Source organism: Aythya fuligula, chromosome 25 (assembly GCF_009819795.1).
Source record: "Aythya fuligula isolate bAytFul2 chromosome 25, bAytFul2.pri, whole genome shotgun sequence".
NCBI classification, from domain to species: Eukaryota; Metazoa; Chordata; class Aves; order Anseriformes; family Anatidae; genus Aythya; species Aythya fuligula.
This window is the reverse complement of record NC_045583.1, coordinates 3,058,853-3,073,745: the sequence shown is the minus strand read 5'-3', so window position 1 is coordinate 3,073,745 and position 14,893 is coordinate 3,058,853. Positions and strand designations below refer to the sequence as shown.

The 14,893-nt window shown below is 51.0% G+C and overlaps 1 protein-coding gene across 1 annotated transcript in view; it reads left to right on the top strand.

Moving 5' to 3' along the window:
• The window catches only part of IGFN1 (immunoglobulin like and fibronectin type III domain containing 1), a 37,650-nt gene extending 35,524 nt beyond the window's left edge, over positions 1-2,126 (top strand). The window contains exons 21-23 of the mRNA XM_032203007.1: positions 300-495; positions 997-1,296; positions 1,786-2,126. Of these exons, the coding sequence (XP_032058898.1) occupies positions 300-495; positions 997-1,296; positions 1,786-2,126 (837 nt within the window). The remainder of the gene's footprint in view (positions 1-299; positions 496-996; positions 1,297-1,785) is intronic.
• Positions 2,127-14,893: the final 12,767 nt, after the last annotated feature.

The window sequence follows — 14,893 nt, the reverse complement described above, 5'->3', positions numbered from 1 at the left end:
AAGTAGAAAATGTTAACTACTGATATCATCTGTTTTTGCCCTAGCACACCTTGTTCGATATAGCTATTCCTGAGCACCTTAGTACAATGATGTTCTTACAGGAGATAGAAAGAAAAACTTGCAGAGGAACTCTTGAGCAGCTCTGTATCCAGGGCTCTTAGATCCATCTCTGGTACTTGTGTATGTTGCACATCTATGCGACACATTTGAGTATTTGGGACAAAATAATGAAGCTGTAGATGTAAAGATATAATTTAGAGGCAAAGCAGGTGGACTGTAACTGGTACTATTCTTCACAGGCATCTCCAGATCCAGAGGTGACCTGGTTAAAGGATGGGCTTCTCCTTTCAAACCGGGCTACAATAAGCACCAAAGATGGTACCTCCCAGCTGCTGATTAAAGCAGCTGAGCTGACTGACAGCGGCACCTACACCATTGAGCTCAAGAATGGGTCAGGGAAAAGAGAAACATTCAGCTTCCAAGTTCAAGTTACAGGTAAGTCACTAGCATGTGTATTTATGTATAAGTACAAACGCGTGTGTACAGATTTACAGTCGGTAGTGAACTGAGTTCAGCACAGTGAGCTCTGATGTGGTTAAGCAATGCAGGCACCAGGAGAATGAATACAATTCTCCATAAGATGCAGTCTGTCCGCTATGTGGTATCACTTGGCCCAGCCTGCCCAACAGATTAATCTACTGATTAGGAATAGACCTGGCTACCAGAGTGACTGCTTAAACAGATAAGGTCATGCAGATGAATAGTGTCAACCACAGGAGAGAGGCTCATGCACTTTTTAATGGTCTGAGCTTGGTCAGTAGCAGGCTGTATAACCTTAATTCATATCTAGAACAACTCTTCAAGCTGTCTCATTAAGAGGTGAAAAGGTTTAGCTGTACCAACCCTCATCTCTTCCCTCTGTCCATAAAGAGGCTGTGGGTCTAATGCAGCAGAAGTTTCCCTACATCTTTAATATTACTTGTCTTAATCTGACAGATATCCCGCAAAACCCTGGACCTATTCTACTGCAAGAGAATGTGCCAAATGCAGTGACAGTAACCTGGGAGCCATCAGCATCTGAGAAATGGGAAAGCAATCTCTACTATACGGTTCTGAAACGTGAATCACAGAAGGGCGTGTGGCACGTGGTGGGTGACCTGATCTACACCAACAAATTCACATACACCAAAGTGATCCCAGGCCGGGACTACTACTTTAGGGTTGTGGCAAAAAATGAGTTGGGATCCAGTGGTCCATCTGAAACTGTGCAGCCTTGGAGAATTAAAAAAACAAAGGGTAAAACAGCTTTTACGTATAGCTATCTGTGTAACAATGTTGTTGTGCTTTGTTCCTGTTATTGTTTCTAACACACTATATTGAAATAGATCTCTCCTCCTGTTAGTATTTATTTGCCCAAAATAAGAGTGCATAAAAATAACCTAAGAAATCCCAGTTTGGCAGGGAAGGATCGCCCTTTTTGCACAGACATTGTTGCAAAACAGATAGAACCTTTACTTCCAGCCTTTATTAACAGATAATTTGTAACAGAATTAGTATCCAGCAAAATCTAAGGCGTAAGTTTTGCAGAAACTCAAGTTTCTGACTTTGAGGTTAAGTTCTGACCAATTTGAGAAGAAACACAGATTACAGTCCACAGGTGTCTGGGGTCTCTGGCTATTTGCAGTGCAGAATGGCATGTGTTAAGTCCTTTGATTTCTTTGACTTCTATCTGAACATGAAGCAGTATCTGAGTTTGTATGTTGCTTTGTGTTTTTTTTTTACCAGCTGAAGTTCATATCAGACCACAGAAATACAGAGGAGTTAATCAAAACCAGCCCCCGAGATTCCTCGTCCCTTTGAAGCCTCATGTGGTGACTACTGGGAGTGAGTGCCGTATGAGCTGTGCTGTTGCAGGCCATCCACCTCCAAAGATCACTTGGTATAAGGACAGTAGAGACCTCTCCAGCGATCCTGCCTATTTTGGCACAAATGACTTTGGTGTCTGCTCCCTGGTGATCCAAGGGGTCTCAAAAGCTGATGAAGGAGAATACATGGTTGAAGCCGCCAATGAATTGGGCCGTGTGTTCAGCAGAGCCTTCCTCGCTATTAAAGGTAACAATCTTTAATACTTCTTTTCTTTCCTCCTGTATTCTGAAGATACATATCATTGCTGTCAAGATGCCTTAAAAATGGTAGTCATACAGCTTTATTTACTGACAGGAGCGATCTCCTATGAGACTGTGTGCATTTGGCCTGCTTTATAGAATTTTTAGTTTACCTAAGTGATCACTTGAAACAGATGTGAGAAGGCAGATATGAAAAACTCTTGATTTCTACATGAGCCCAGAGACCTTGCTTGATCTTGAGAAAAACTTTTAGAAAGAAATATCCCATCTTTAATAAGATGTGGTTAAAACCCAGCAGGCAGCGAAGCATCACACAGCTTTTTGTTCACTCATCACCAGTGGGATGGGGAAGAGAATCAGAAAAAAGGTAAAACTCACAGGTTGAAATAAAGACAGTTTAATTGGATAGAAAAAGAAGGTTAAAATAATAATAAAAGAATATACAAAACAAGTGATGCACAATGCAATTGCTCCCAGTCTGCTGGCCAATGCCCAGCCAGTCCCTGAGCAGCAGCAGCAGCAGCTCCCCCAGTCAACGCCCTCAGTTTTCTTGCTGAGCATGACAACATATAGTATGGAACATCCCTTTGGCCAGTTTGTATCAGCTATTCTGGCTTTGTGTCACCCCAGCTTCTTGTGCACCTCCAACCTCCTCACTGGCAGGGTGATATGAGACGTTGGACAGTCCTTGACTTAGTGTAAGCACTGCTCACAACAACAAAAACATCGATGTGTTATCAGCATTATTTTTCTCCTAAATCCCAAACATGTCACCATACCAGCCACTGTGAAGAAACTTAACTTTATCCCAGCCCAAACCAGACCATATGATAACATCTAGGTTAGATTTCTCTGCAGTGCAATAGCCATGCTAGGTGAAGCAGGAAGGAAGAAGGCCAAAGGCAATGAGAAAGGAAGACAGAGAGCAGTAAGATGTAAGTTGAACAGGGTCATTGAGGATTCTCGCGTGAATGCAGAATGAGTGTAGCTGGCTGAGGATGAGCATCTGGTGAATATACTTATGGGTAAATATCACTAGCATTTTCCTCGGTTCATTATGAAACATCCTTTACTTTAAGTCAAATATTTTCATTTTAATGCAATTCAAGACACCTCAGTAGAACTATATGAATGGAGAAACAGGTTAAATAGATCCCTGTCATGCTTTTTCAGACATTGATCCTCTTGACCCTGTAACTTTTCAGGTTTCCCTTTCAGTATACCTTTCAAGTTGTCTTCTGTGACAAAATTTTGCTCTACTTCTCTCTTTCTCTTATTTTCAGACTCCTCCCTGTAGCATGAACTTCCTGAAAACTCCTCTGCACTCCTATGTGAATGAGAAGGTTTTCACTGAGAACTGGCTTTGTACAAAGGCTACATATTTATTTTCAGATGTCCATTATAGTCTGAGTGTTTTCCAGATCCAATAGTTGCATTTTGAACCTGATGCTGCATTGTAGTCAAAATGGGGGAAAAAAAGCTTTAAGAGAATTGCGTCTTTTCATAATGATTGTGGCTTTCCACTACCACCCTTAAAACACAGATGAGAGCTTCAGGAACACAGAAGATGAGAGGAAATATAATTGGCCAAAATGAAACTTTGGATGGGAAACAGATGTGAGAGACCATTCTGCCACAGCACTCACTTGCTGTCAGGCTGCTGCAAGAACACTTCATGACACCATATCTCTGCGAAGCTGGCCTTTTGGCCTGTGGCTTTCTACTCCAGAGCACTCATTTTGGATTTCACCTAACTCTCAGCAGGTTTCCTACTTCTGGTAGAAGCAGTTGTGCATGTATTCTACCAGTCACAGCTATGTATGTTATTTCCCTTAACCTCTGAGTTGAGGACTATCTGTCTACTAGCTTTATCTAGGCAAGAGAAATTCTCAGATGAGGCTAACACAAGGTAGTGCTACTGGCAGTGAAAATGCACTGATGAGAATGAATGGAAATCTAGAACCCATTACATTTGTTTGAGCAGATCAATGCTGCACTTAAAGCTATTGTAGCAAGTGCCATAAAAAAAGGATGCAGCAGTGCTGAACTACCATGTTAGTGTCACCTTTGAAATGAAGCTGCTCCATAAATGTTCTTTTTGTTTATATTTTGTACAATGTTGTACAGACATGACAACCATGAAATTAAACTATAGTTCAGTAAAATCTACCACGTGTGAGTGGTTATTTTGGTAGAAGCCCAGGCAGTTCCCTGCATGCTCAGGTAAGGGGAATGAACATGGGCAGTCAGCAAGAGAAGCTGGTGAGTGAGCTGGTTTGAGTCAGTGGACTACAGCAATGTGGTGCCTCCTTCCCCTGGAATTAACTTCCAAAGTGGAAGAGCAGGCACTGCTGGGGGGTATGGCCTCGAGTATGTGATGAAAGATCCTGTTAGGGCAGAAAGCAAGCCCTCATGCAGGAGTCTTCCTCCGCGTAGGTGTGTTTGGTGCATCTGGCTGAATTGCAGCAAGAAGAACGCTGACTTCTGTGGTCTTCAGTGACTTGGAGGATACAATCTGGTCAGTTGATAAATCAGCAGTGCCTTTCAGTGCTATTTTCTGAGGCCTTTCCACATGAAGCCTTTGAACATCCTCTTTTGGAAGGATGAGTCTTTTTATCTGCAGGGGATTCACAGCCCATCCTCCTGGCTGGGCAAGATGGGGATGGATTGACTCTGGGCAGCACTTGGAGCAAGAGCTGCCCACTTCTACACCCCTCACCTGGAGCTGGCTGTTGCAGGAGGGGACTTGGATTGTCTCAGGGGATGGCTGTGCTGGGCAGGGAGAGGCAGCCTCCATCCGTGCTCCTCCCTGACTGCACAGCCAGTCCCATCCCTCCATCTCCAGGGAGAGGTGCTATAGGACTGCACAGCCCTCCAGGGACTGTGCAGAGAGGGTTTTCCAGAGTCTGCAGGCCAGCAATTCCAGCTTCTTCAGAAGCTTGAGACGCTTCAGAGCCCTGCCATCCTCCACAAGGCTGTTAAAAGAGCTGCCATTGGCATGTCTTACCACTTCTTAAATTGCTGGACTTCCTGGATGATGAGATCAGAGCAGGAGTAGCCGTATGTTCAAGGGTGCCGTGGCAGTCTCAGCCCCAAATCCTTGAGGATGGTGCCTTGCTGTAGTTTCCCATAGCTTTGATCAACATCACCACATCTGCTTCCCGAGCCTGTCTTCCCCTCTGCTCCTACATGGGGTCCAGGTGCTGTTCTGGAGACGCAGTTCAGGAGGCAGCTGCTGTGTTGTGTCGCAGCTCCTGGGGGCAGCCTGCCAGGAAGATCACAGCCATGGCTAGCCTCTTGCATGCCCTGCTGTGTTCCCTTCGTGCCATGCTCTCAGCGCTGCCAGTGTGGCTGCAGAATGCAGAGCTCTGGCTGAGGTCTGGTTTGCGTGGACCAAGCCCTGTGCTCAGTACCCCATGGGCAGCATTGTGCACTGCAGCAGGACAGGGGCTGGGGTTTCACCTAGGTCCAGCTCAATGTCCTGTTCTAGGTAGGAGAACTCAAGGTCTAACTCCATCAGGCTGCTTTCAGTCTCCTGTGCCTCCCTTCTTTTTCTCAATCTCAGGTAAGAGCTATTTTTTCTCTCTTTTCTACTGGTTCCCATTCCCTGTTGAGTACACTATGAATTGGCAAGCAGGGTGTGAAAGAGCTGGTGCTCGCCATCCCCAGCCCAATCTCGCAGCGTGTTGCAGCCACGGGGCGTCCTATCCATGCAATTGCACTCGAGTTTTTGGGGGAACAGCTGGCTTTTGTGATGGGGATGAATTTGGCAGTGATCATACAGCATTGCCCATTTCTGCAGGAGGCAGCCCCAGAACAGAGCATCCTGTAACACCTGCACCAGCCTGGGCAGGGAAGGATGCTTTGTGCTGGAGGATGCTGGTTTGGGTGGTGTCCCTCCTGGGGAGGCTGAGCGAGGACCCAAAGGGGTGGCTTGCAGGAGGGGGTGGCTCTGTGGTGGGTCAGAGCCAGGGACGGGATGGCCTCAGTGATGCTGGGAGCAGCGGGAGGCTGAGGGATGGCTGTGCACGGCTTGCTGGGTGTGGAGGTACAGAGGAGCTGCTCTGCAGATCACCTCTGCTTCTTTTGTTGAAGAGAAATAAAAGGAAGCAGATCTCTTCCTCCACCAGGTCCCTCTGGGGAAGGGCGGACATGGGGTGGGATGGAGGACGAGCTGGACACGTTGCTTTCTGACTCTGTCTTGGATCTGCTCTGGCTGCAGCTTCCTCCCCTGGTGTACTGGGACAGCCCGTGGGCAGGGACGATGCTCCCAACAGGGGCTGCTCTACTTCTGCTGCGTTCCCAGTCCCAATCCACCACCCGTGCAGGTCTGGGATACTGCGGGTTGTGCAGGTGTCTTCACCCTGTCTCTCTGGCCCTGGAGGTCCCTTATGCAGTCTGTCGGTACCTTTTGAGCTGTAACCTTCTTTCTGCATTAGCACAGGCGGTCTGTTGATGGGTTGGAGGGGTGCAGGCACCGACAGCTGACGTTGTCTGGGTTTGTCACCCTTAAATACTCCGTGACGCCTGGCTGAAGCTCTGCTGCAACTGCAAATGTGAAGAAGTAAAACTGGACACGTCTGGAGTATTTCTAAACCCGCCGCAATCAGGCCATGTATCAGCAGTGATTCAGCATCTGATGGGAGTCCAGCAGCTGCCCAGTCTCAGCTGAGCGTTTGCTGTGATTTAGGCGGTGGGTACGAAGCTCACCCAGCAGGGCACTTCCCAGGCACGCTCTTTGTGATGCCACGCTCACAACAGAGCTGTCCGAGCGGCTTCTGTTTGTAGGCACTTTTCCTGTGGGCAGCACATCGAGATACACAAGCTGCTCAAGCCGTGTCTCAGCCCGAGGGGACCTGTTGGGAACGCTGGCAGGGCAAAGCCGGATGGAGGTGTTGACCAGACCGTGTTTTCCTGCCTAATCTTACTTCTGGGCCTGATAAGATAAAAGAAAAAAACACCACCACAGCAGGGAGGATGTTGTTAGCTGCTCACTGCTGAAGTCAGGTGAGGTGAGCGCAGCGAGGACTGGATCTCCATCTCTTACCACTCAGCGTGGTCTGTGGGCCCTGGGCATGCCATTAAACCAAGCGCTGCTCTATCTGATGGAGCTCACCAGGACTCAAGGAGCTTTATTTTAAGCCAAGACACGCAGGCAGCACCAGCTGGTAAAGGAGGATGCTGTGTGTGTTGGGGTTCTCTGACAGCAGCCTCGGGAGGTGCCTTGGTTCACGGAAGAGATCCTGTTAAGCCATGAGGAACTGGGGGTTTTACACAAAGATAAGGAAGTCATTTGAACATCTGTGCAGCTCATTTGCTATACTTGTTGTACAAAGGTTCATCAGAGACCTTCAGCTTCACCCCTTTCTCTCTGCCCAGCCCCAGTGCCTCCAGAAGGGGTCAGACCTACCTGATGAGCTCAACCAAAAAGGACCATGGTGGAATGAGACCCAGCTGAACTTGCCCAGGTTAGCAATCTGTAATGCACTTGCACTGGCTGACGCCTGCTTCCCTGAGCCTCGCCAGTGACACTGGCTCCTCCTCACCCTCGGCAGGCACAGCCTTCTCCAGCAGATGCACATTTACATGACAGACCCAGAGGCACTGACCTATGGAGTCCTGTTACCCTGCAAATGACATTTCCTCTCATTTGCTCACTCCCGTGCAAGCAAAGCTGCTCTCTGACCCAGCCCAAACCCCTGGTCTGAGCAACGCTGCTTCCTCCAGGGTGGCCCCAGTAGCTGGGGTTTTGAGAGCTGTTGGCTCGTGCAGATCTTTGTTTTCGGTGCCTACAGCTCTGCCTTTCTCTCCCACTTGCCTGCACGCAGCTGCCTGCAGCCCCTTTGCCAGGACAGCGGCTGCTGCTTTTGCTGAGCCCTTCACAGCCGTGCAGGCAAAACAAGATTTCACTGCCCTCTTTCCCTTCCTCGCCCTCCACACCACGGCTACTTCGCTGGCAGCAGCAGCCACCCCGGCTGCCCACATCTCTGATGTAAGGCTGGCAGCGGGCTGGGGTTGTTTTGCTTCCTCCTGCCGCCTGCCTTGCCTGTGCCTACACCCGGCTCTTGGCTCTTCTGCCTTGGTGTGGCACGTAGTGGCCTTTGTTCTCGCCCGTTGCATGGCGAGCAGATGAAAGCCGACCGTGAAGCATAATTTATAGGTAGCTTGAAACACAGTTTTGGCAGGGCAAAGCACGCCAAAAGATGAAGCAATGCCTGAGGAGCTGCGCTCATACTGCTTATCAAATGATGCTTGAAAGGCTCGGTAATGCAAGAGGAGGGTTGAGTTGCTCAATTCCAGCAGAGGATAAACTGTCTCTATTAGAGGGACACGTGTTTGGGAGCAGGGAGCTGATAGCTTGCTTTTGAAAACCCGTCTGGCAAGGCAAATCACACCTTAAGGAGTCTTGGTCCAAAGGGTGGCGGGGCTGCAGGAGGGCGCCTGTGCACATGCCCCAACAGGGCTGCTCCAGCTCCCCTCCGCCCTCCCGGAGCACTGGCATCACCACCTCTAAAACAATCAAACGTGAGCAAGCTTTGTGCTGGTGATCCCGAAATCTCAGTGCAGCAGGACCTCGGCGCTGTCACACCTCACACCATCCAACAGCTGCAAAAACCTCAGGGCTGAGCCAGCCCTGTCCATGCGGCGTGCAAGGACCACGCACCCTGCGAGCTTCATTTGCCTCTTTTCACACTGGTTGTATCGTGGATGCCCGGAGCATCCCTGTCAGTGCTTGTCCCTGCTGTCGCTGCCATGATGTGCCGCTCTCCTGGCTGCTGGCCCTCTGCAGTGGAGGGGAAGGGCCGGGTTGTGATGTTGTAGGGCAGGAAAGAAGCTCAGAAAGTCCCCTGGTCCTTCCCCTGCTCCAGTGCAGGACAGCGTGACCAAGCCCTGCTCAAATTGTCCGTCTTGTCTTCAAGACTTCCAGTGCTGCAGCATCCCCGTGTTATGGGAACACGAGGTTCTTGCCCCATATCAACAGCAGTTGCTTTATCTTTTTCTTTTTCCCTTTAAGACTCCTTTTTCAGCCTGCTGATAGTGGCATCAGCTGTGAAACCCTGGGACAGTGCTGAGCCTGTCAGACACTCGTGTTTCCCACGTGGGAAAGGCCGGGTACTGTGGGAAGGTGCTGTGGTGCTGCAGAGGGTGGGGATATTGGGGTATGGGTTGCTGGGCTAGCTGTTGGGTGCTTTAAGGAAATCTGGACACACACACGGATTAACATCTCAGCCAACCCAAAACTTTCTGTGATTTTCCCCAATGGAGGGCAGTGACACGTACATGCATGCGGTAGTTTATTGCACCCCCTTGAAAATGTGGGATGGCCCTTGGCAATGACGTGTCTTGCTTGGGCAACCTATAAAATGGTAGGAATGGTCACAAAAACCACAGCCTGCTTTCTCTGCACCAGAGCCTGTGGTGCACAGGATGCTCCTGCATCGATGACTTGGTTAGTTGTTTCCACAATAAAACCAGGAGAGGTGTGCACCGTTCTCCAGCAGCGGGGCAGGGGGCACGGGATGTGTTCCTGTTGCCCTCGTTGGTTTTGAGTCATGGCCAAGACTTCAGACCCAACTGAGGGCTGAGCACTGTCTCAGGGGATGCTGCAGCTTCTGCCCTCGTCTCCACTTTGGATTTGCCAGCTGGTGTCGCAAAGTCCCTCCGTGGTGCCCGGGGCTGCTCAATGCGGAGCAGGAGCTCAGCCAACTTGCTGGGAGGCTGCATAAATCATGTCCTTAAACCAAGGCTGTGTGGAGTGCGCTCCTCCTCTGCCCCGAGCCGGGTGTCGGAGCTGGGTCAGGCAGCCCCACTCATCCCTGGTTCTTCCAGGACCAGAGTGGCTGCACATACAGACAGGAGCACAGAAATTTAGCCCAGTGTTTCAACCCATTTCCAATAAGGAGGTGATTTTGCATGAGGAGGCAAAAGGGACTAAGAGGTCATGGAAGGATCAGCATCAAGCACACAGGTATGACTTTAGTGGGTGAACATCACCTCAGATATCTCCTTGCCCTGTCTCTATCACTGCTACCCAAAGACTATTTGCCTGCCCGGCTATAAATTGGCGTTGGAAACCATTTTTCCCCATTTAGTCTGCAGGTGGACATGTAAATACCTGTCCACATTGAAACCCAACTCACCACAGACTCTTCCTGGAAAGCAGACACAAGTGAAACATAACCCATCCATGACACACAGATTAGCCTCACATATTGTCTCGAGATAAATTCGCCACTAACCACTAGTGTTAGAGGTTTTGCTGTAAAAAAAAATGGTACCCTTAAGAAATAACATTAATAGCACAACTCACATAAATCTATTAATTGGTGCTTCTATTCATAGCAATTTTTATTAAACAAAGCTTCATCATTTATTTAGGAAAAGGACTGAGCTTCTATGTTGTCAGGTTCATCCTTCAGGACTGGGATTATGATCATCGTCCCCCCTTCCTGGGCAGGGTGTTTGCGCAGCGGGATACCCAGCTCCCAGGTCCTACCAGGAGAGCAGTTGCCAAAGATTTGGGAAGGGCAAGGCTTTGGTGGAACTGGTGAGCTGGGAAGGAGGTCGTGAACCATTGTGGCAGCTGCCCTTGCTATTCTGGCTGCAGCTTCTTCCAGCTCTTTCACTTCTTGGCCTTCTCCTGCCCCAGGAGAGGAAGAGGTTCAGCTCACACGTGCCCATGAACCCATGCTTGTGCTAACCAAGTTCTGCTGGCTGCACAGTGCCCGTACAAGCAACGCTTTCCTTTCCCGGTTTATTGAGAAAGCCTGAGCATTTTATCTGTGCTGCTTGTGGGCTCAAGAGTCCTCTTTCATGTGGAGAAATGGGGATGGGACCAAAGCTTTCTGCTCGGTCACTTTGGCCTTAGCAAAGACTTTCCGTGGGGCACGGGGGTGCCGCGTCCAGCAGGAAGCTGCGAGCTCCTGCAGCACCCCAGGCTAGGACCTGGTGCGCTCGTGTCACGCGGTCTGCAGAAACGGACAGCGTGATAAAGATAAAACCACAACCTAAATGTAAAGCCACAAAGCCTTTAACGCTAGGCTGAGTGCATCCATCTCATATCCATCTTTTTGCATTTCTTTTGAGTTCCCATCAGCCTGGGTCTGTGCTAGGTGGTGAACTGTGTTCTGCCAAAATGTGATTGCAGTCTCAAAACTGTGGGAGTGCCCATCGTTAGCTGTGGACACCTTAATTGCAAAGAGCTACTGCTGAGTATGGGAAGCACAAGGCAGTGTCTGGGAGCAAGGCTCCACTCCTTGGGGATGTCCTGATCCCACCCAGGCTCTGATGACCCCAGGGACTGCAGGGACATTGCCACAGCCCCGCATGTAGGTGGAGGAGCATCTCCAGCAGCGCACTCCTGTGCATCACCCTGCATGTGGCAATTAGGGGTTGTGCAGCCATTGGAGCCTTCCCAGAAGCAGAGAAGAGGATGGGGAAGCAAAGTCCTCATCAGCAGCTGCTTTTCTTTGATGTGACCAACACAGTTCATTGTCACCCACTGTGTGTCCTGGTGGGCAACACCATTGGGATTAATGCTGCAGGACACTGTGTGCACAGCACCAGCCCGATGTTTTCATCCAGGCAGGACTTGTGTACATTGACAGCTGCAAACAAACCCTCCTGGAGTTCAGGTAGGAAAAGCCTGGGCCTGAAGAACCAACAGTGAGATCTCTGATAACGGGTGATCCCAAAGCTTGGGCTGCCCCGTTCCACCCTGAGAGAGGATAACCGTGCCTGTAGCACCCAACCTTGACCATCACCTTTGTGCTTAAGCCAGGATGAAACTGATGGGACTCCCCAATGCAGGATGTGGAGGGAAACCAGACCCAAAGCCCTGCGCCAAGACGTTGTTTTGGAGGGCTGGGAAGAGGCCCCAGCAGCACCTGCAGCTCCCCGTGGAGCGATGGCACTGCTCAATGCGTGTGACCCCAAGCACTCACCACCCTACTCCGCACCCACCTGCACCCCGTGTTCCCCATCTGCTCCCAGGGGACAGGCTTGCGATCGCTTCCCCTGCCCTCCCCCTGCCGCAGGTTGCTTTAATGAGTCGGGTGACGCTGGGAAAGGTTGCTAAATCATTACATAAGCTGGTCTGCGAGGTGTCCTCCCCCAGCAGAAATGCAAGGGGATTTCACAACGCCGTGGAATCAAGGGCATCCTCGCGCCATCTACGTGCTTGCTCCCTTTCTAATTTTGGCCCTGTCATCTCTGTTCCTTCCACGGTGGGAACACGCGCTCCCTTCCCCGCAGCGTTTCTGAGCTGGGTCAGGCTGGTATGAGCACAGGGAGGCGAGGAGTCCGGGTACCTTCTTGGATGAGATGTGTGTCTACCTTCTCCGCTCACACCTGTGTGGCTGTAGTCGCCTCCCTGAACCATCTTATGGTGGGCACAGGCTCCAGCTGTCAATTTTTTGCACAGTGTGTTCATACCTGCCTGGCAGCATCGCCTCTGGAGCAGGTCTCAGGACCCTCAGAAACAGAGCAGAGAGCTGAAGCTAGGGAGAGGCTACCACAGAGTGCCACCAGGCCTTCTGGCCATGGGCAAGCAGGGTTCACTGTCCCTTGGTCACCATCAGCCTGCAGCAGGAGCCCAGCCCATCCTTGCCGGGGGCTGGATGTCCTCACAGGCAGCCGGGAGCCCCCTGCCCTGAACCTGTGTGGCTGGATGTGGTGGGGCAGCAGCACGGCACAGCTGTGGAGAGCAACCTCTCGTTCATCTCAACAGCATCACCTGGCAGGGCATACCCTTCACACAGATGGGTGAGGAGGAGCTGGAGGAGCCTGAGCTGGGCCTTGCCTGGCAGAGAGCACTGGGTGGAGGTGGCAGGACACCAGCAGCCCCTCGACCGGTTTGGTAGAGGCTCCTCAGGTGAGATGGGGACACGAGGAGGTGAAAACTGGGCGGGCTGGCCAACCTGATGGAGGGGAGCACAGATCTGCTTCTTTCTCCATCACCACCCTGCCCTCCCAAGGTGCCTCCTTGGTGCCTGCTCCCAGCGCTGACCAGGGCACGTCCCTTTTTAGCCCCTGGCAAGCCTGCAGAGCCCCCTGAGCTGTAAGCAGCTCAGAGCAGTGATATTGCTGCTCAGATATTGCTGGGACCTGGCAGGGGGCTGCTTGGCAGGGGCTGCCCAGGACAGGGCAGAAGGGATGACCTGTATCCTCAGCCTTATGGTGCTGAGTGTGGGCACCTGCAGGCTCCTGCACAGAGCATGAAGTGCTCTTCAGATCACAGATATCCTGCTATGCTTGTGTCGCTTTGCCTGTGCCATCTACCAGGAACAGGGGAAGAAAAAGCAGGAAATCAGGAGCCTGAGCCCCTGGAAGTCCAACCGACAGCAAGGGCCTGACCCAGGTCTGGGTCTGCTCTCCAGCCCCGAGGTGGTCAGGAGTGGAGCACAGGACCCAGGAGGAAGGGCTGTGAGGTTTGGGCAGGGAAGGGAAAGCTGAGAGGGGTCTTACAGCTCTCTGCAGCTACCTGGTGGGAGGGTGCAGAGGAGATGGAGCCTTCTGAGGTGCATAAAGAGAGGAAGAGGCACCAGGAGTGAGCTGGGAGATAGGACATTCCTCTTAGATACTTGGAAAACAAATTCACCGTGAGAGTCACCAAATATTGGAACAGAGGCTGGAGAAGCTGCTGGATTTCCATTAGACCTCAGCTGGACAAGGGCTGGAGCAACCACAGCCAGGCTGGCCCTGCTTTGGGCAGAGGGTCGGTCCCCCAGCCAGAATTATTCCAGGTGCCTGTTACAACACACCCCAACAATGCGGGGATTTCATTCCCAGGTGTTTTATCTCCGTTACGCAAGGCTTTCAGCTTGGTGCATGCAGCCTTGCAGCTGCTCCGTGTGAGCTGTCCTTCCTTTTTGTGGGGAAAGCGGGGTTCTCCTTCCTTTTATCATATAAGCCCCTATCCACAGTGGGAGACCTGTGGGGCTCGGGGAGGTTACCAGCTCTGCCAAGGGCCTGGCTGTGTCTGCACCACCCCAAAACCACTCAGTGCCATGTGTGCGAGGAGCCCAGGGAAGGTTTTTCTCAGAAACACGGTGTCCACATGTCTCAGCAGGATTCTGCATGGCTCTCCTCAGCTGGGCTGCTTCACGCACGCTTTCAGCTGGATCCCAGTTCCCCCGATGGAGCTGAGCTCTCCACCGGCCCCTGGCGCTTTGTGGTCCCACAGAAGGAGAGCCTTTCATGAGAGGCTGAGCGAAACTAAGGCTTTGTGCATTTGAAGAGCAGGTTTTCTCCTGGAGAAACCTTGCCAGGCTCTGGGAAGTCTCAGCTGTGCTGGGTGAGGCTGAGTCACCCCTCAGAAAATGGCATTATCCTGGGAAATGCAAGAAATTCCCAGCACCATTACCTCTGTCCCTCTTGGTGACCACCCACTCCAACGAAGAAGCAACCCCAGGTGATAAAAAGTCACAGTAGGGAAGTCCATCAGCAATTTGGGGGCTAGCTATTTTATTTTTTATTCAAGCTAGATTTAGATTTTGCGGTGATCTGTAGACACCTTCAGTTCAGGAGTGCCTGACAAGTTTGAACAGAAAACCCTGCACCACTTTGGGAGCAGCATTGGGCCAGCGAGCCCTTTGATTGCAATCAGCGAGTTGGCAGGAATCCCAGGAACTCGCACAAAAATGCTTTGAAGAGGCCAGATGCACAAGGTGTGTCCCTGTGAGCGTGTGGGGTGCGGAGCAGTGATTCACGGCATCGCCATGCAATGCTTGGTGCGCGCACATGCAGCCGCTGGACCGCAGCGAAGG